The sequence below is a fragment of the Mya arenaria genome, chromosome 13, assembly GCF_026914265.1.
Source record: "Mya arenaria isolate MELC-2E11 chromosome 13, ASM2691426v1".
Taxonomy (NCBI): domain Eukaryota; kingdom Metazoa; phylum Mollusca; class Bivalvia; order Myida; family Myidae; genus Mya; species Mya arenaria.
Window position 1 is genome coordinate 33,598,904 of NC_069134.1, and position 20,797 is coordinate 33,619,700.

At 35.9% G+C, this 20,797-nt stretch overlaps 2 protein-coding genes and 1 non-coding gene across 5 annotated transcripts in view; 1 reads left to right on the forward strand and 2 right to left on the reverse strand.

Annotated features, from left to right (window-relative positions):
• LOC128213652 (serine/threonine-protein phosphatase 6 regulatory ankyrin repeat subunit B-like) overlaps positions 1 to 18,989 on the reverse strand; it is a 102,632-nt gene extending 83,643 nt beyond the window's left edge. The window contains exon 1 of the mRNA XM_052919641.1: positions 18,902 to 18,989. The gene's annotated coding sequence lies outside the window, so the exon portion shown is untranslated. The remainder of the gene's footprint in view (positions 1 to 18,901) is intronic.
• LOC128213653 (nuclear factor interleukin-3-regulated protein-like) lies at positions 3,009 to 10,426 on the forward strand. Of its 3 annotated transcripts, XM_052919644.1 has the most exons (3): positions 3,009 to 3,084; positions 3,315 to 3,393; positions 7,257 to 10,426. In XM_052919644.1, the coding sequence occupies exon 3, from the start codon at positions 7,312 to 7,314 to the stop codon at positions 9,049 to 9,051; it is 1,740 nt and encodes a 579-aa protein (XP_052775604.1). In that variant the 5' UTR covers positions 3,009 to 3,084; positions 3,315 to 3,393; positions 7,257 to 7,311; the 3' UTR covers positions 9,052 to 10,426. The 3 variants fall into 3 exon arrangements, with proteins under 3 accessions (XP_052775604.1, XP_052775602.1, XP_052775603.1); XM_052919642.1 differs by lacking the exons at positions 3,009 to 3,084; positions 3,315 to 3,393 and adding an exon at positions 4,074 to 4,309; XM_052919643.1 differs by lacking the exons at positions 3,009 to 3,084; positions 3,315 to 3,393 and adding an exon at positions 4,906 to 7,111.
• Positions 18,685 to 18,756, reverse strand: Trnad-guc (transfer RNA aspartic acid (anticodon GUC)). The gene has a single exon. It is a non-coding gene; the product is annotated as a tRNA-Asp (tRNA).
• Positions 18,990 to 20,797: the final 1,808 nt, after the last annotated feature.

Genomic DNA, 20,797 nt, shown 5'->3' on the forward strand with positions numbered 1-20,797 from the left:
CTGTGTGAAGTATTAAGTCAATTGAATGTAGGGTATTGGACTTAAAAGTGAAAATCCCAACTTGCCTTAAAACTTTAACCAGACGCCGACGTCGACGCCGACGCTGGGGCGAGTAGTATAGCCCACCTTTTCTTCGAATAGTCGAGCTAAAAACGAAAATGATTGCTTGCTAAATATTTTTCATCAAAGACGAGCGATGTTCTTGTGAACTTCTGCGTTGCAAAACCATAGTACGTTTCTTATTTTTACTGGAGGATTATACTGTTCCAATGAAAGAATTGAATCAACACTTGGACAACATACAGATTACAAACTAATAATATGATATAGGAAATATGAAATAATTTTCAAAGTAATCATCACAAAAAGCACAAACCTTACCATCACATAAGTTATGAAGCGGATAACAATGGATGTATTGTTTGTGTTATGATATTGTCATTATAATGCATCACAATTGAGAGTTAGTTTAAGCAGAAGTCAGCAGAAATGTTTGTTAAGCTATATAATGGATTGGCATAGCTCTTTTCTTGCTTATTTTGAAATGTGGGTTTGAAGCGTTGCTATAATTTTATTGACATTGAACAATTTGGTAACAAGATCACAGGCAAACATTATGCCCCCCCCCCCCCCCCCCTGCGTTCTGCACTTCTATATTTTCAAACAAAATCCTGTGTTACAAACCTCTTTTTTCAAATTCAAGTGTCTGTGTACCGAGATTATGTTGTGTAATGAATTCCTCACCATCTGTTACATTATATTTTATGTATATTCCTAGAAAGCGTTCAAGAAAACAAAATATAATGTTAATTATTGTATAATTATTTATTGTAACATTTCTCACATATGGAAATGTGTTTTTTTATGTCGCTTGCAGCTGTTATACACTTCGTCGCTATTTTACCGGTTCAGTAACCGACAAGTTTGACCTTGACATGCCGTTTCCCCATTTGATTTTCATCAATATCTTAGTATATGTCAATATATTATTAATTGCGTTGGATTACTGCCATGATTCACTCAGTTTCTAAAATTTTGGAAAGGGATTGAGGCATCTAGGTAAATGAAATAAAATGAACAATTATTTCGATTTCAAAACACTGCTTTTATTTTTTCAAAATGTTTTCAGTTTCCATTGCAAAAGAACAACACTCTCATACAACTGGAGGACCATACTATTTCAAACAAAACAATTGAATAAACACTTGGACATCATGGAGATTAATACAAGCTGATTAACTGTATGTGCCTGTATTATTAAGAAAATTGACTTTCTGTTGTTAGTATTATTATCAGTTGCATCATGTTCAAATGCAATATGAAATGATATCATCACAAAAAGCACAAACTCTTTAAATCACATTAGCTGTTAATGTGCATCACAAATTGAGTGTAAGTTTTAGCATAGGTCAGGACAAATGTTTGTTAAGCTATATAATGGATGGGTATATAGCTCTTGCTTTTTTTGAAATGTTAGTCTGAAATTATGAAAGGTAATCTAGTCAAAAATAAGTATAAAGTTTTTAACCCTATTTCAGAAGCATGAAGTGAGGACCCAAAAGCAATTTTACTAGATTAAGTGCTGTATGTAGACATTTTTATGTTGCATACAGTTACAATACATGTAATGACACTGCATACATGTTTGTATATATTGATTTTTAACTACCCAGATACACTAAGAAGCAACAGTTTTAGCGTTACTGTATTTTATTGAACAGTATGGAATATAGATCACAGGCAAACATTAAACAAGTACAAGTATGTAACCCCCCCCCCCCCTTGCGTTCTGCACTTCTATTCTTTCAAACCGAATCCTGTGTAACAAACCTATTTTTCAAATTTCAGGGTCTGTGTACCCAGTAATACCAAATATTTAGTGTTTGCGTACCGCTTAACATTCTCTCGAGGCCCGAGTCATTCATTACATTTCCCCAGATCGATGTGTACCAAAGGAGGGGGGGGGGGGGGGGGGGTCAGCCTTATTATGTTGTATAATCAATTCCGCACCATCTGTTACATTATAGTTTATGTATATTTGTAATAAGCCTCGTAGAAAGCAAAATATGATGTTGATGTATTATATTATCATTACTTGTAACATTTCGCACTTTTCGAAATGCCGTTTTTCATGTCGCTTGCAGCTGTTACACGTCGCTTTATTACTTTATTCAGTAACCGACAAGTTTGACCTCGACATGCTAAAAACTATGGCCATTTCCAATTTGATTTAAATATATTGAACTTATTTGCGACTAATTCTGCTTCAATCATAAAAAAATATCGTGTAGATTGTAATGTGATGTTTAGAGTGAAGAAAAATACGTAATGCTCTTGTTAAAGATGTATCGTACTCAGTGTATATAAGTAATAGAAGTTTGCTTAATCTTATTATTTAAGACATATGTTTACAAGACCAGTATTTAACAATACATTATATCTTAGGATATGTCAAAATATTATTAATTGCGTTGGATTATGACTGTTCATGATTAACCCAGATTCCAAAATTTTGAAAAGGGATTGAGGCATCTAGGTAAACGAAATAAATATGTACAATAATTCAAATTTAAAAAAAAAAAACTCTATTTTTCCATTTCAAAACAACATCACACTCGTAGAAAATAAAACCTTCGACAATTACAACTTAAATATTGTGTACAAAAATTATAAAGAGAACAATATATTTCCACAAACTAGACAACAAAATATAAACCCTGCTTTAGCGATTGGATTTCAAAATCGATTTAGGACAAAATGATCTGGCCAATATCATAATACCAACTCATTGATTTGAACTATATCAAAATTAAGACACTTTAACATCTAATTAAGATACCATCCCAAAAAGCGTAAGCGTACATTGCGCTGTGAATCAAATTCGACTTATGACTTAGTATCCTCTGATAAATACAAGAGCGATAAAACGAGGCCACATACTTGTCATTTTATCCAATCTATCACCCTTATATAATCGGAGGTGCGCGCGCACATGCTTCTTAGGTCAAGTGAGGTAATAGTGCAGTTTATGTGAAGACTCGAAGGCTAGAGCGGACCCGTTTGGTCCTCAAAGACTAAAACATGGTGAGTAGGTTTTTCCTTTTGGGTTTTGCTATCTTGATTTTTATCCTAAGGGGTTCGTGGATTTCTTTGTGTGAAGCCGCGGTGTTTTAACGAGTATAATGCAAGGTCAATTCAGTTCGTACTAGGCTTGTGAATCAGTGAGGCGTCACTGTTTACTCATGAAAACATGGATAAATATCTATCCGCGTACAACGTTATATAATGTGATACACTTATACACCTTTTTTCAGAAACTCAGGGAATGATCTTATGGAACTAGTGAGGGGATACACATTTATTTCGCCATATCAACGGAACAAAAGCCTTCTGGTGAGTCGATTGATTACTGACTCATTCATAAACATACACGTTTGATGTTTGTTATTAATGTGTTTCAATACAAGTCAAGTTATGTTTTTCTCTTCTTTATATTCAATATCAAACTAAAAGTCGTTGTTTTATGTTATATGAACGGACTTATATGAACAAAACCATATTAGATTAAAAACATGCTATAGATTTTTAAACGATATTACGAAATCCTGAGTGTTAAATTGGGTCAACAAATACATGCTACTATCATTGAGATACAGTGAGTATAGCGAAAACACAAATTACTCAGATCAGGATATATTAATTAATAACAACTTTAGGCTAGACCATTTATTAACGTTAAACATATAAACTTACACCAGATAGCTAGCCCAGACCTTGGCCTGAATTGACCGGCGTTCATTGTGCAGCGGTCACTTGAGGTCAACCTGCGGTCTACCGTCTGTATGGTTTACCTTAGGTGACTTCTAGCTTTTGGAGATAGAGTTTTCTAAACTATTTCTAGTGGTTCAGTACATACGGAATAGGCGGCGCGAAACGCTTGTTTGCTCAGAGTAAAAAATTGATTTACTTGTTTTGAACTTGGCTGTGAATAAGTATCGTGCTCAGTTGTAGATGTGTTTACGCATGCCCATGGTCACGTGTTCACAAGATACTATTGTTAAAACTATTTTCCCATAGTAAGAAGACTAGTTATGTAAAGTACGTTGAAGTGTGCAGAGCGATATTATTTATGTAATATTAGACATTCGTAATTTGTGTGTGATCATGAACAATATAATACGCTAGGAATTGCAATATCGTAATAGTCGAACAGTAACACTAGAGGAGAGAACATGCTTCTTGAAAAACAGTTAGCGGGCTTCAACGACAACCTTTATAAAGGAAACTATGTACATGAAAGGGATGCAGGGTATGTTTCATAAAATAATATGTTGATGGTTATTTTTAAAATAAACTTGCAGCTGACTAATATATTTATTTTAAAAAGTCTTCAGTCTATAGCATGAACTTGATGTGTAATTAAATAACAGGGGAAAAATAAACAGAATACGGAATAGCATAACGATGTTTTGTTTATTTATTTAACATGCATTTATTTATATTTTCTTAATATGATTTAGTATACCGTATCTATATCTGTTTATTTGTTTGAACTTTTATAAATTATTTTAACTGCTTAATTTTGTATAAACGTTTTATTCAACTGTTCAATTTTGTTTTTGTTTTTTTTAATATTTATTTTCTTTCAAGAACATAATTATTCTTCATTTATTTATTTATTTATTTATTTATTTATTTATTTATTTATTTATTTATTTATTTATTTATTTATTTATTGATTGATTTATTTATTAACTAACTCGTTCATTCATGCATTCAACTATTCATTTAGTTTCCTAGTTGGTTTCTGTTGGCGTTAAGTAAATCCTCAAAATAATATTATTGTTTTGATTTTGTATATTTATTAACCATATTTCTTTATTTTGATGAACATAATTATTTTGAACTAATATGCCAGTCCCTGTAGTTTTCATTATATTATTTCTTTTTTAAGTAGCAGTTCTGCTATAACTTTTGACAAACGATATTTTACCTGTTTTATTTTATGTAATCAGTTAACACTACAATGTTTACGAAATAAAGATAAACGTCAACAGCTTAGCCCAGTGGCGAATTAAGTTAACTCATTTAAATTCATAATGTTTTGTTTTTAAACTTATTATGGCAAAGAAATCAGAAAAAATATATCTACCATAAACATTCATTACTAGTGGGCATTATATCATGCTGCATGTATGTATCATGAAACAAAACACAAACTGTTACACAACACCCTACGAATTTTTTTTATAAAATATAAAGTAACAACTATGATTTTATATAAGCAGTTTGGAAAATCGGACGGTTCTAGAAAATTGTACAATGTATTTGGAAAGTGTTTTGGAAAATATGTTAAAATAACTTTGGATGTCAAATATCTCGGAATTACATCTTACTCCTATAGGCACTACATTTAGCTAACAAAAGATGTGTTTATCAAATATAAAGTCACTTTCTTGAAGAATTTATTTGAATTCAATTTCGTTCAATCTGCATTTCATTTACATACGATTGATACGCTCAAAGCCATGCCTTTAAACTGCATCAAATTTAAACCATGAGCGCTTGACCAAACTTCAGCCCTGACACTACTGAACCCAGTCATTTACATCAATACTTGTAATCACCTACGGCTAAGGCATAAAAACAGGAGAAACTATTGATTCTTGGAGCCTTTTTATATCTCAAACTCTACCACTACGCGCTCCATGGCCTGACATATCTTCTATATCCCTGCGTCGTCAGAGTTCATGTTGTCATGATAAAATAATTGCCCGTGGGGAAATCAATGAGAAAAAAACATCATCAGCCTTACTCAGTAAGAATAAAGCAACAACGGATAATCAATATACTAAGCAACATTCACGGCGAAAGAAGATTACTGATGATATAACTATCATGTTATTTACGCAATCAGATTATAAATGCAAATACAAACAAGAGTGCCGCAAAGCGAATGCCAACTGGGACAGAACCGGACAAATATTAAAGCCTAAATTATGGGCGTGCTACCATTGCATATTGTTTCTGGTAACATGTGTACAAAGTTTCAATTGGATTTTCTAATTCACTATGACCAAACTTATAGTTTAAGCACGACGCAAACGCAAACACCGAAGCCATCATAAATACCTCGGCTTTATTTTTACGTAAAACAGACCAGATACAAAAATACGTGTTGTTACAAACGCCAAACAGAGAAAACATGAGGCGAATGAATGATCAAACGGTTGTTACAGCAAAACAACAGCTTAACTCGTAATTAAGATTAACACGATTATGGGGTCATAAGATGTTTATGAGATGATAGTTGAAAGCTTGTTGTCACATTCTATACTTCGTATGGTAAAGGCCAATCGCTTAATAAATAAACAGCAGTTTAACATTTCCTGAACTTGAGTGTTGCTCCAGGCTTACACATCTTTCACTGCTTCCGGATGTCTATTAGACCAAATAAAAACCTTTTAAATATACTCATTATTTAGATAATCTCGCGGATAAAAATATACATAAAACTTCCTAACAGTTTCATTTTAAATCTAAACAATCATGAAAAGGGAGAGATATCGCAGGAACAGGATAACCAATTGCGCATAATGCACTTTTAGTATTAAACCATCTTGTGATACTTATCCAATGACGTAAATCATATGATTTCACAGAATCCCTCATTTAAAGTTGATTTAAATGACGTAAATCTAAAGCTTTCAAAGAAAGCCTCAATTACAGTTAATGACTGTGCACTCTACTGCACGTAAATAAGCAATAGTTTAGTGAAAAACAAAATCACCTAATAAACATAAAACACTTGAATTTAAGTTTAAGAGATAAAGCGCTTAAGCTGGATAATGTGCAGGTCCGCCTGGAGTCAAATCTTGTTTACTAGTATTTAATATATTGTACTTAACATATTTCGTCATAACTATTGGGTAAGTGTTTACTTAGCCGAGATACAGGACACGAATGATAATAAGCGTGAATATCGATTCGAATGACGCAACGGAGATTATCAATAATTACAGTAAATAAAACTACTTCTATTCAGACAGTCGTTCAACTTCGCTACACAAACATTAACAAAACAAATTCCATTCAAAGGATTGCTTTTCATGTAAGATAATTAAAATAATATACTAAGTTGTAAAAGGGAACAATTATAAATATTTAATGACACAAAACTGTATCCGTATAATATTTGTATTGTTCGCGGGTTTTTAATTGTACTTAGATTAATCAATTTAATGTTATTTTTTCAGGTTGCTGGACACCTCTTCCCGAAGCAGCGGGACTTCCTCACGTCTCATAACTGCTATGCTTGCTGAGCGGCCTTATCAGCCAGCTGCTAGCACCACCTCATTTTCACAAGCTTCAAACCTACACTCAGGGATTCACTCAAGAACTTACATCATGAACGTAGACCCGTCATCTGCAAGCCAATACAAGGAAATGTTCATGTCAAATGCTTCATACGCCGATACCGACTCAAGACCTGCGATGGCCAAACCGACAGTCAACAACATGGCAGATAACCAGGTCTCTGACTCCGGATACAGGGGAAATAATCAGATCTCTGACTCTGGGTACAGGAGTTATGACGATGAAAACGGGTACACGTCGGGTGGTTACATTCCATCGAGGAAACAGCGGGAGTTTATTCCGGACAACAAGAAAGATGATGGGTACTGGGAAAAGAGGAAGAAAAATAACGAAGCAGCACGGAGATCAAGAGAAAAGCGAAGAGTACATGACATGGCGTTAGAAAATAGGATATTAGAGCTGACAAGAGACAATTGTAAAATTAGAAACGAACTGAATCTGGTGAAGAAAAAGTTTGGACTTTCAACTGAGGAAGTCTTTACTGCAGATGAAAGTCAAATGGGGAAAATATCGTCTCAAAATTCATCCCCTCCACAAAGTTTTGCACGTTCTCAGCAACCATCCGTCCCATCCGAATACCCATCGCCGATTTATTCTAACGGTATCCTACTACCTCAGTCACCAATTCGCAGCAGAAGTGTCTCTGGTCCAAATCCCTCCCAGTATCCCGTCTACTCTCAGCCATCTTCATCCCCACCGATTCACCACGCCATCCCTTCATCGTCCGATTCATTCTTCAGTCGCGCTCAATCAGATGCCGAATTTAAGATTAACTCAGGGAAATATGAAGCTCAATATCCATATCAGATGAAATCCATGAAAGATGAAAGCCATAATTATAAACATCGCGTTGATGATCAAGTTCGCCCATTATACTCGACCACTATGCCACCCAATCAGATTTCTCCTTACAGCGGGGGTCTGCCTGTCTCAGCACACAAGTCCTATTGGATTCCGACCACGGACCTAACGTCCTCAGATTCGAACGACGAACCTGACTATTATGATAAAGTTCAGGAGCAACCTCTGTCTCTGGTGAAAAAACGACCAAGTACCGAGAACGAGTCAAGCGAAGATATGTCGAACAGCTCATCCCGAGCTTCAAATAGTCCCAACACATCGCTGCCTTTAAAGTTAAGGCGCAAAATGACAAATGATGAATCCAACACGTCATTTTCAAGCGTTAATGCACTGCCCTACCCCAATGGACTGGCGCAATTATCAGAAATCGCACTTTCGCAGTCAAATCTGCCTGATAATTCTTATGATGACATAAGGATCCAAAGTTCACTGGAATCTTTCAACAGTCGTCCGCGGAGCTATTCAAACCCAAGGGCATTGTTTGATATGAAATATGTAGAGCGACGGAGGAGAAATAACGAAGCTGCAAGAAAATGCCGAGAAAATCGCAAGCAGATAACACGAATTCGTGAAGTCAAGTCCGGGTACCTTGAAAACGAAAACGACAAACTGAAAGATGAGCTGGTAAACCTACAAGATGAAATGAAAGAGTTGAGAGATATGTTAGAAAAGAAACAGAAAGAAAGAGAAGATAACAATGAAAATAATGGCAATCAGAATGTTGACAGCACCAATATTGGAAATGGAAATGGGGAAAGCAATGGTGAAAACGTTCGTATAAAGAATGAAGATGACATGATGGACGAACAGTGATCGTCGCAAGAATAATATGATCATATAGTTAGTAATTAAGTAGAGTAGAGACTAAAAACACGGGTAGTGCACTCAGGTCTTGAGCCAGGTGATAAAAATAACTTTCATTATTGTTCAAATGATATATATCATTAGAGTAGAGTTGATTGTTTAGAAGAGTTTATTTCATATCCACGTTGATGTTTTAGATGCGTTTTGAATATATAGAATTTCCTTGTTTTTGTGATTTACGTTTTTGATATATCATACTTTTCATTCTCTTGACGATATTGTATTGTGCGCCCCTTTGTATTTCAAAAGTCCGCAATCATCCAATGTATAGTGTTAACAGTTTTATGATTAATGCAACTACTGTGTAGAAGACTTTAACAAAATATACGCGCTTCGATTGACTTTTTTTGCAATGAACTACCATTCCCAAGTCACGCTTGTACCTCATTTATTAAATATGAACGAGACATTTTGACTTGAAGGTTTGTTGGATTTTTTTAATGAGACCACCGAAAACACCGAATAATCAATAATATGAAACATTTCGTATTTGACCATACTTGTGTGACATTCGGATATTGAGTCATTTGGGTTTATACACTTATGTATGTACAGGGAAATGGGTATATTTACATTCCAAGTTACCATTTTTCACAAGACACAAATTTTTCACAAAGTGCCATGATTGTTCAATATGCCATATTTCTGTGCTAAATCGAAATTTTATCTCAGGACATTACTTGTGACGTAAACGTTTATACATTATAAAACATGTTTCTTGTTAGGGTATAAGTCATGCCAATATGCATGATAATCTGAGACTGTGCCGCCATATTATTCACTAACAATGAAATGCATATTTTAGCTATTCCTTGAATACGATATGTCTGTTTATTAATGCATTTTAAGAGTTTTATCGACGATTGAGTGATTGTTTTTTTCATGTTGTGCCATTAAACGTGAATGATTTTGTGCCATATGGTTAACGAAATGAGTGTTACTGAACAAATATTTACTTATTGTGCTAAGAAATGTCATAGTGCTGTTTATTTATGTATATATATCGTTACTTGGAAAACATACTTAACGGAATTATGACTTACAAAACAAGAATAGTGCATACTGGAGATCAACGCCAAACGGTTAATGCCTAGATCTATCACATTTCCAAGGTTTATTATACTATATATTAACGTTGTACTATTCATAGCAAATAATATAAAACAAACCTGTATGCATGCTAATATGTAAGTCTTTTCTTTGATATTTACTAGCAGTTTTGGTCATGATCTTTTATGATGTATCTACCTCAATTCCTATTCCATGTTGAAATGTATGTTATAATCTGTAAGTTCAAATGTTCAAATAAATATTATAATTGTCAGCTTGCGTTTCTCTTTTCTCAGTAAACAAACGTTGACTTCAAAGATTGCATTTTATTATATACTTTCCGGTGAATTATAAAAATATATCACTAAAACAAAATGAAATTTCTTTGTTTCAAACATTGAAATAACAATTTGATATTTTTCATTGATTTAAAATGTTAGCCCGCTCTCAAGTCCAAATCAAACGTCAGCGCCCACAGGGCTGGGACACAAAATCAACTACGTCATTCCGAGCACAGTTACTTGGTATTTGGACAGCTTTTTTGGCCAGTCGAGCTACCTGATTCGAGCGATTTGGTCCTTAGGGTGATCTCTTGGAATGAGAGTCATAAAAAATGTGTTCTAGTACACTATGATACACATAAAAAACAAATAATCCACCTTTGGTCGTTTATTTTTACATATTAAATATTTTAATATTTCATACAATCTAACCCTAGGGACCAATCGCTCGAATCAGGTAGCTCGACTGGCCAAAAAAGCTGTCCAAATACCAAGTAACTGTGCTCGGAATGACGTAGTTGATTTTGTGTCCCAAATTTGTGGAAAATTTAGTTCACTTCACTTTTTCAAACATTGAAAAACGATTTTATATGTATCACTGTTTCAAACATTGAAAAAAACGATTTGATATGTATCACTGTTTCAAAAGCCCACAATGATCAGAGAAATTGTTTGTTTCAGTGTAAGATTGCAGTAATTCACCTTTTGCACAACAAAAGCAGATATTTACCTCGTAAGACAGGCTTGAATAATTAATCACAACAAAACAATATCAGGCTGAAAGTTGAGTTGTTTTGTTGTTGTTTTTGTTTTTAAAAACAATTCATCTTAAATGATCAAACATTCTTATAATTGTATTTAATAACAAACAAAATATTGCAAATATGGTGATTAATCGGCCTGCTAATGCGACATCGGCTCGGTGGGCACAAAGTGTTTTGGCTTGTAAAACAAAGCCGTCTGCGTTTTCTAGTTTTGTTTTGTTTGTTTTTCACAAATCATACTTATAGAAGTGCGTGCGTCTGTTGGATACATGCTCATGTGCATGTGCCTCACAATAGTCTTACAAAATAATGATCAGTAAACAACTGAGGGGACTTCATACTATTTACGACATTCAATCCCTCGCAATGTCAATGTCAAGGTCGCTAATTGTTATTGCTGTAGAACAAAATAGAAACGGAGTCAAATTAAGCTGCTGCGAACATGATTCAAATCCCGTATAATAAAATCGAAGGAAAGGCACTTAATATTGTCTATCTATAAATAAATAAAAATGTTTACGTTGATTTCTATTTAAGAAAAGTGCCGTTGTATATGAAGCTAAATTATCATGCATAGAAACAAAAACGAATACATTTTGTGTAAATACTAAGTACCTGTTGTTACAAAACAAAACTATATTTCTTCAAGCTTTTGACAATGAAGAGGTTACATAACTTATGGGACATTTTGGCCATGGTATATCGCAGATCCGTGGTCTAGTGGTAGCAAACTTGACTGTCAATCCAAGGGTCACACGTTCGATTCCACTTGAAAATACTTATCGTCGTCCGAGAGGGACGTTGAAAGGGGTCCCGTGTGTCAGTGCTATACATTGGACTGGTGCATCTTAAAGAACCAGGGAAGCTCGAACCTGGGTTACATTATGTCTGTGCACTATGCTCCAAAAAACCTAAAGCGACTAACAAGTTTTATCGGAGCAATCGCCGAATGGGCCTTACCCGAGTGCGAATATGAATTAGCTTACACACCCAAAAAGACAATGGCAGACGGATCAAGCGCTATATAGTTAAATGTTTATCTGCACATCCTCCATTCACAGAGAGACATATCAAAAGTACAAAGGGATAAGAGAGGATTGAATAATCGAGTAAATATTTGCGGTCACCGGTGAACACGTCGTATACGGACCATGTATTGTAATGGGTTTTCATTCACGTTACAGTGATATCGGTCAACGGGCAGATAATATTGTTATGTGACACAGCCTATCCTTTATGTAATTCGAGATGTAAGACTCAGGTATGGTATTGCATAATCCAATAGTTCAAAAGAATGTTCACGATATAATCGGCACGTAGCGTCTTTATACCATTGTTCAAAACAACGCAATGTACTATTATAAAACATATTTTGAGCATTTAAGATCATTATAGGATTGACATTTTTAACGCAACTTAAAGGTATTTTATTCAATCAATGATACGTTAGCAGCAATATTACACTTTCTATTTATAGATGCATAGCAAGATTTGCTTTGTCATGTTTTGCTTTAAACCCGCCATATCGGCCAATTGTTAAAGTTAACAACTTTGTTAACGGCTTCGTTGTTAACTTTTATAGGTGAACGTATTTATGATGTGCAGATATATTTCGGTAAAGTGACAAGCATGGCTGAATCGATTGTCTATGTATTAATGAAAAGTACCTGAGATCACACGTGCGTCCATGAGTTTTAAAGATTTGAAAGTTAGCAACGATACAGTTGACAACGTTGTTAACTTGAACAAAGTTCTGAACAAAAGGCCCATTACTGAGTAAAAATATACCGAAGACACACGTTTTTGGTCTGATTTATGACATGAAAGGGGTACTCATAAAGTGAGTCTGCGAAGGTTTAAAGTTTTTTGAGTCTGCAACCAAATTGATTCTTATTATTCCATCCAGAGAATAGAGACAGAAAACCAGAAACGTATCGTCAGTCTCCTTTGATGTTTTTAAATAAATAAAATTTTGAGGAAAAATATCTTATGGTAAACCTTTAAAAACGATTTATTTTGGGGAAAAATAAAATTGTGATTAACGAACCAAGTGGCACATTCACAAAATATCTTAGATGACTGATTACGTAATAGCAAAAATTGATTATCTTAATAGAAAAAAGAATCAAGTCGGACAATATGAAGTCTATTGTTCATAATCCGCAATGTTAAACAGATATCGATCTAGAGATTAAATTATAAGATTCCATATTCATAAATAGTGGTACAATATGAATGGAATATGAATGAGTCTGACTATGTAAAAATCGTACGACATTCAGCAGGGGCTGATCCAGCAATTGACGTTAGAGGGGGCGAATATTAGAGGCGTAACCTTTTGACATAAGCCCCTACCCCAGAACCGAAAGTGTATTGCATAATCTATTTGCATAGGGGTTTGAGGTAACTCCCCCCACCTCTCACCCCCCTCGAGAAAATTTACCAATTTGTAGTCGGAAATAGTGCATTTTTAGCGTTTTTTATTACTTCTTTTCTACCATATTGAAATAAAAAAAGTATATTTTGAATATTCTAGAGGGGGAGCGCGCCGGGGGCGCCCCCTCTAAACCTGCTGGTGTTCAATTTAACATTGTCCGAATTTAAATAGTAGTCGAAATGGTAAACAAGTTTGCGCAAGAGTAGAACTAATTTCTAAAATGTCGGTGTAAAATTTCTACATGAGATCTAACCCATTTAGATAGTTTACATACTTCCTAGATTCAATGGAATTGAGTTTAACTTCCTAAAACGACAGATCGTGGTTCATTAAAAGTAACATGAGTTGATGTTGTAGCAGTTGATTACAGGGTCGGATCCAGGATTCGCCGTAAGAGGGGGCCTACATGAGGGGCGTACCCTTTTTACTTGCGCCCAGAAACGAAATTTCTTTGGTTTAAAGTGTTGGCAGGGGAACATTTTAACAATTTCTAATCCGAAATGGTGCATTTTGGGCGTATTTTATTACTTTTCTTCTCCTATATAGAAATAAAAAGTAACCTTGGACGATTTTAGGACTGTAAATTTCCCTAAGTATAGCTTTACTAATCCGCTAGTGGATTATAAGCCAGGTGATCGAAATAGGGTCATGTGACATACATGGTATATGTAGTTTATGGTATAACTAGTAAAGCGATACTAAGCGAAATTTAGTCTGCAAATCAAGGGAGACAACCTCTGGATTCTATCACCAAGAGCCAAAGCGGTGATTCCCCCTGATGTCAGTAACTTTAAGGTATTCGCTTATGTTTTTGGACCAAAACTTGGTTTTCCCGGTAATGCATCTAAAAATACTTATTAATAATCATTATTTTAATCTATGATATCGAAATTGCAGAAAACAATACAGTTATCATAAAAGTATAAGAAAAGTATTTTAGTTTTAACGGGATGCGAATCCACGCGAGTAAGGTCAATAAACAAAATAGACAACCGACTCCTAAACCACAGGGCCACCGCGACTTATACAGATGTGGTAGATAGTTTGTCCTTTTAACAATCGAACCCGGAAATGTCAAGAAAAGTTTAGGAAATCGACGTCTAAACCAATAGGCCTCTTAACAATACATCGATAACATCACGTGATAATTTCAATCAACCAATCAGGCATCAATAAATCGGTAGTGATTATTAGCGCTGTTAACAATATTGAAAATTGTGGTCTTCAAAGACGATTTTTGAGGAAATATCCACATTTGCTGAAGGGTTCGAATTTATGGTATCTTAGTTTTGACATTCATGACAGATGTCAGTAACTTACACTGTCAAACACATGTTAAGAAGGCGATGACAAATGTCAGTTGCTTACACTGTCAAACACATGTTAAGAAGGCGATGACAGATGTCAGTTGCTTACACTGTCAAACACATGTTAAGAAGGCTATGACAGATGTCTGTTGCTTACACTGTCAAACACATGTTAAGAAGGCGATGACAGATGTCAGTAACTTACACTGCCAAACACATGTTAAGAAGGCGATGACAGATGTCAGTAACTTACACTGTCAAACACATGTTAAGAAGGCGATGACAGATGTCAGTAACTTACACTGTCAAACACATGTTAAGAAGGCGATGACAGATGTCAGTAACTTACACTGTCAAACACATGTTAAGAAGGCGATGACAGATGTCAGTAACTTACACTGTCAAACACATGTTAAGAAGGCGATGACAGATGTCAGTAACTTACACTGTCAAACACATGTTAAGAAGGCGATGACAGATGTCAGTAACTTACACTGTCAAACACATGTTAAGAAGGCGATGACAGACGTCAGTAACTTACACTGTCAAACACATGTTAAAAAGGCGATGACAGATGTCAGTTGCTTACACTATCAGTCACGTGTTGAGAAGAAAATGACAGATGCTAGTGCTTTACACTATCAGACGCATGTTGAGAAGGCAATGACAGATGTCAGTCACTTAGACTGTCAGACGCATGTTGATATGATACTGACAGATGCCAGTCACTTACCCTGTCAGACGCGTGTTGAGATGATAGTGACAGATGCCAGTCACTTACACTTTCAGACACGTGTTGAGAAGATAGTGACAGATGCCAGTCACTTACACCGTCAGACACGTGTTTAGAAGATAGTGACAGATGGCAGTTACTTACACTGTCAGACACGTGTTTAGAAGATAGTGACAGATGCCAGTTACTTACACTGTCAGACGCGTGTTTAGAAGATAGTGACAGATGCCAGTCACTTACACTGTCATACACGTGTTGAGAAGATAGTGACAGATGCCAGTCACTTACACTGTCATACACGTGTTTAGACGATAATGAAAGATGCCAGTCACTTACACTGTCAGACACGTGTTGAGACGAAACTGACAGATGCCAGTCACTTACACTGTCAGACGCATGTTGAGACGATACTGACAGATGCCAGTCACTTACATTGTCATACACGTGTTTAGAAGATAGTGACAGGTGGCAGTCACTTACATTGTCATACACGTGTTTAGACAATAATGAAAGATGCCAGTCACTTAAACTGTCAGACGCGTGTTGAGAAGATAGTGACAGATGCCAGTCACTTACACTGTCAGACACGTGTTTAGAAGGTAGTGACAGATGCCAGTTACTTACACTGTCAGACACGTGTTTAGAAGATAGTGACAGATGCCAGTTACTTACACTGTCAGACACGTGTTTAGAAGATAGTGACAGATGCCAGTCACTTACACTGTCAGACGCGTGTTTAGAAGATAGTGACAGATGCCAGTCACTTACACTGTCAGACGCGTGTTTACAAGATAGTGACAGATGCCAGTCACTTACACTGTCATACACGTGTTGAGAAGATAGTGACAGATGCCAGTCACTTACACTGTCATACACGTGTTTAGACGATAATGAAAGATGCCAGTCACTTACACTGTCAGACACGTGTTGAGACGAAACTGACAGATACCAGTCACTTACACTGTCAGACGCATGTTGAGACGATACTGACAGATGCCAGTCACTTACATTGTCATACACGTGTTTAGAAGATAGTGACAGATGGCAGTCACTTACATTGTCATACACGTGTTTAGACGATAATGAAAGATCCCAGTCACTTACACTGTCAGACGCGTGTTTAGAAGAAAGTGACAGATGCCAGTCACTTACACTGTCATACACGTGTTGAGAAGATAGTGACAGATGCCAGTCACTTACACTGTCATACACGTGTTTAGACGATAATGAAAGATGTCAGTCACTTACACTGTCAGACACGTGTTGAGACGATACTGACAGATGCCAGTCACTTACACTGTCAGACGCGTGTTGAGACGATACTGACAGATGCCAGTCACTTACACTGTCATACACGTGTTTAGAAGATAGTGACAGATGCCAGTCACTTACACTGTCATACACGTGTTTAGAAGATAGTGACAGATGCCAGTCACTTACACTGTCAGACGCGTGTTTAGAAGATAGTGACAGATGCCAGTCACTTACACTGTCAGACGCGTGTTTAGAAGATAATGACAGATGCCAGTCACTTACACTGTCATACACGTGTTTAGAAGATAGTGACAGATGCCAGTCACTTACACCGTCAGACGCGTGTTTAGAAGATAATGACAGATGCCAGTCACTTACACTGTCATACACGTGTTTAGAAGATAGTGACAGAAGCCAGTCACTTACACTGTCAGACACGTGTTTAGACGATAATGAAAGATGCCAGTCACTTACACTGTCAGACACGTGTTGAGAAGATAATGACCGATGCCAGTCACTTTCACTATCAGAAATAAGTTGAGAAGATAATGACAGAAGCCAGTCACTTCCACTGTCAGAAATAAGTTAAGAAGATAATGACAGATGCGGTACTCAAGCATATTTCCTTTTGGATTAGTATTTTAAATGTGTTCTGATCGAGCTTCTACTGATCATCTACTATGCACCAATCAGTTGTAACCACGCCTCCTCCCCTGCTGGTCTGGGGTATATCGGGGAAAGCGGGGGAAATGGGCCGTGTTTCGACCGGTTTCTACCTTCCAAGTGGCCCCTCAGTGCCGAGTGAATGCGCTGATTTTGTTTTCGCGTCGAAAATAGCGGGAAATAGGCCTTACCTAGGATGTCTCCGGGGTGCGGGGATTTTACCAGCAGTTTGTCCTCGAAGGGAGTAGATTTTACCTGGGATTGGCTGGACCGAAAGTCAAAGTCCCCCCTATTCCCCGGACCTTAAGGGGGGGTACAAATGACTGGTGCAATAACACTGTGAAAAACACTCCAAACAGTCACCGACAGCTAGATACTTTGACTCCTCATGTTATCTACAGAATAAGTATATGTTCTCGATTGTTTAACCAACTGCCACCCTCTTCCATACCGAATATCATGCGTACCAAAGGGTTGCACTTAAACTTGATTTAGAATTATGGCAAAGTTCTACAGTGCAGGAAACAAAAGCAGACAAAACTAACAAAACAAATACATTAATGAAAATTTAAATTTAGCAAAAAATAAATAAGATCAGGGCCGAAAAATAAAATCTTATGAACGGTATTCGGATTAATGGTGTTTAAATGTATAACACACATGTAAATGGGGAAAATGGCTGAATATTGTACATACATACTTGGGAAGATATTGAATTTAAGGTTGTAATTGAAAAGAGTTTGGATTGATTTTCTTACTATTTAATGTTAAAGTTTTTTCTAATATAAATAGATTTAGGTATTTAGAAATTATTGACTAATGAAAGGTAAAGTTAGTTAAATTGATGTCAACATACTATGTTTGCAAGTTTGAAAGTATGCACAACGAGTTATAAATGTATAGTTTAGAAACTAACCGAATGTATTAATACTGCATACGCAAGATAGTCTATATAAGTATGTTTATCTTTGATAAAGTGAAGATAACTTTATGAAAGAATTTCACAAATTTCAAGATTATGTTACAAATGCTTTTTGAAGAGCGAAATGTTGAAGACAAAAATATTCTCGCCTTTATATCGCAAAAAAGAATGCTCCCCGACGGGGAATCGAACCCCGGTCTCCCGCGTGACAGGCGGGGATACTTACCACTATACTATCGAGGAGACATCAAATTGGGATCAGAATACTATATTTATTTCATTTTTGCAATATAACGATAACAACTATCTATAAATAGCACATGGTTGACTTCATTGTACTAGTATTAATCCATTATTTAATGGGTAAACTGATAATTATATGACTTACGTTGTCATCTGACTGTTCTTGTCGAGCTGAAAATCTGTTTTGTATGTTAGTTCGTCAGTATTCTCTCAGTTTACAATCTTCATTTCCACGTACACATTTAAACCCGGATACGAAAAACACGTGCATATTCATGTCAACAGCGCGGATACACCGAATGATAAATGATAAATAGCTTTTTAGAAACACAGTGCAATGCATAAAACATGAAGGCATTTTTTACATGTTACCGACTGTAATTTTTTATGGATATTATTTACATTGATTTTCAATATCAGTTATTTTATGAAGATGAGGTGAATATTTTTCAGTCTATTTCAAAATATCTGCCATATAAACATATACTATACATACAGATACAGCGGATACAGAGGCATCTGATGCAGAAGGCTTCATTCCAAACGTCTCAATGATCGCGATCGCCATCCCTGCATTACAATCGGAACACCTCGGCCAGTATCCAACAGGAATGTATATCTCGAAGCTTGCCGGAGATGGCCGAGTTGTTAAGATTGCCCTGCATTCGTTTCCAACAACTATCATAATATTTTCAATTATACCGTTTTTACAACTTTTTTTTATTTTTTGTCTTGAAAAGGGCATTTTTTGCGTAAACATTTGCAAACCACTGCTAAAAGGTTGCTGACAAAAGATCAGATCGTATGTTTGCATATTTCCGTTCGGAAATTAATGTTTACTGGCTTACAGCGTTACTAACGTTGTAAGAAAAATGCATAACACATCAATTTTTAATATAAAAATGGCTCGTTCCAAGACAAAAAAATAAAAAAAGGTGTCAAAACGTTCAATCTGTGAGAGTGCAGCTTTAAAATGCTTAGTAGGACGGAAACAGGGCAGTGTTGTATAATAAGCAAAAATTGTGCCGTAGGGTACGCAGACTCTAAATATCATTTAATGGGTTATATTACACGTAATTTGACCAAGACAGAAGATGAATCCTAACAAATACATAGATAACTGTTCCTGAAGAAGCTCAACACAACTGGCGATTGTCCATATGTGTAATAACATACATTCATAGTTAAGGTGTCATTTTCTGTATTAACATTGTAAAAATAGCTAGTTCACTCGAAATAAACATTTAGTGCATTGTTCTCTTAAAGCTGCACGCTCACAGATTTACCGTTTTCCATCTTTTTATTTTTTGTCTTGAAATTAGCAATTTTTGCGTTAATATCTGCAAACCAGTGATGAAGCACTGCTGACAAAAGATCAATTCGCAGACGTTCATATTTCCATCCCAAATTTAATGCTTTATGGAACTTGCTCATTCCAAGACAAAAAATAAAACAGGTGTCAAAACGTTCAATCTGTGAGAGTGCAGCTTTAAAGGGTGAAACTTACATAAACTGCAAACGGGCAATGATTCTGCGCAAAAGTACACAAAACCCGCAAAAAACAGTTTGTTGCTTACATACAGATCAACAGTGTTTACCATTATATGGCATTATGTCACACTAAGACACTAACGGTAAAAGGGGGTGCATCCGGCGCCCCCCTGACCCTAAAATTGTCAAAATTTCCTTTTTTAATTTTATTATATGAGAAAACAGTAATAAAATGCTTCCAAAGTGCACCATTTTGGACTAGAAATTGTTTACAGGATGGAGTGCCCCCAATTCCCAGTGTCAAGCAAGCTCCCCAAATACATGTTCTTACAATACCCCAAGTGTCCAGGGTCCAGTGTCCCGAATTTTATGTTCGCTTTGTTTTTGTTTAAATATTCAAACGTTGTTAATGTAGTTAACATGAAGTACGTGCAATTTATGTTTAAAAGCGCACTTTACTCTAAGTATTGTTTGAACTCTGAGGAAAATGGTGAAAATATTAACGTTCACAATAAACATAATTTGCATGCTGAAGCAACGGCAATATCAG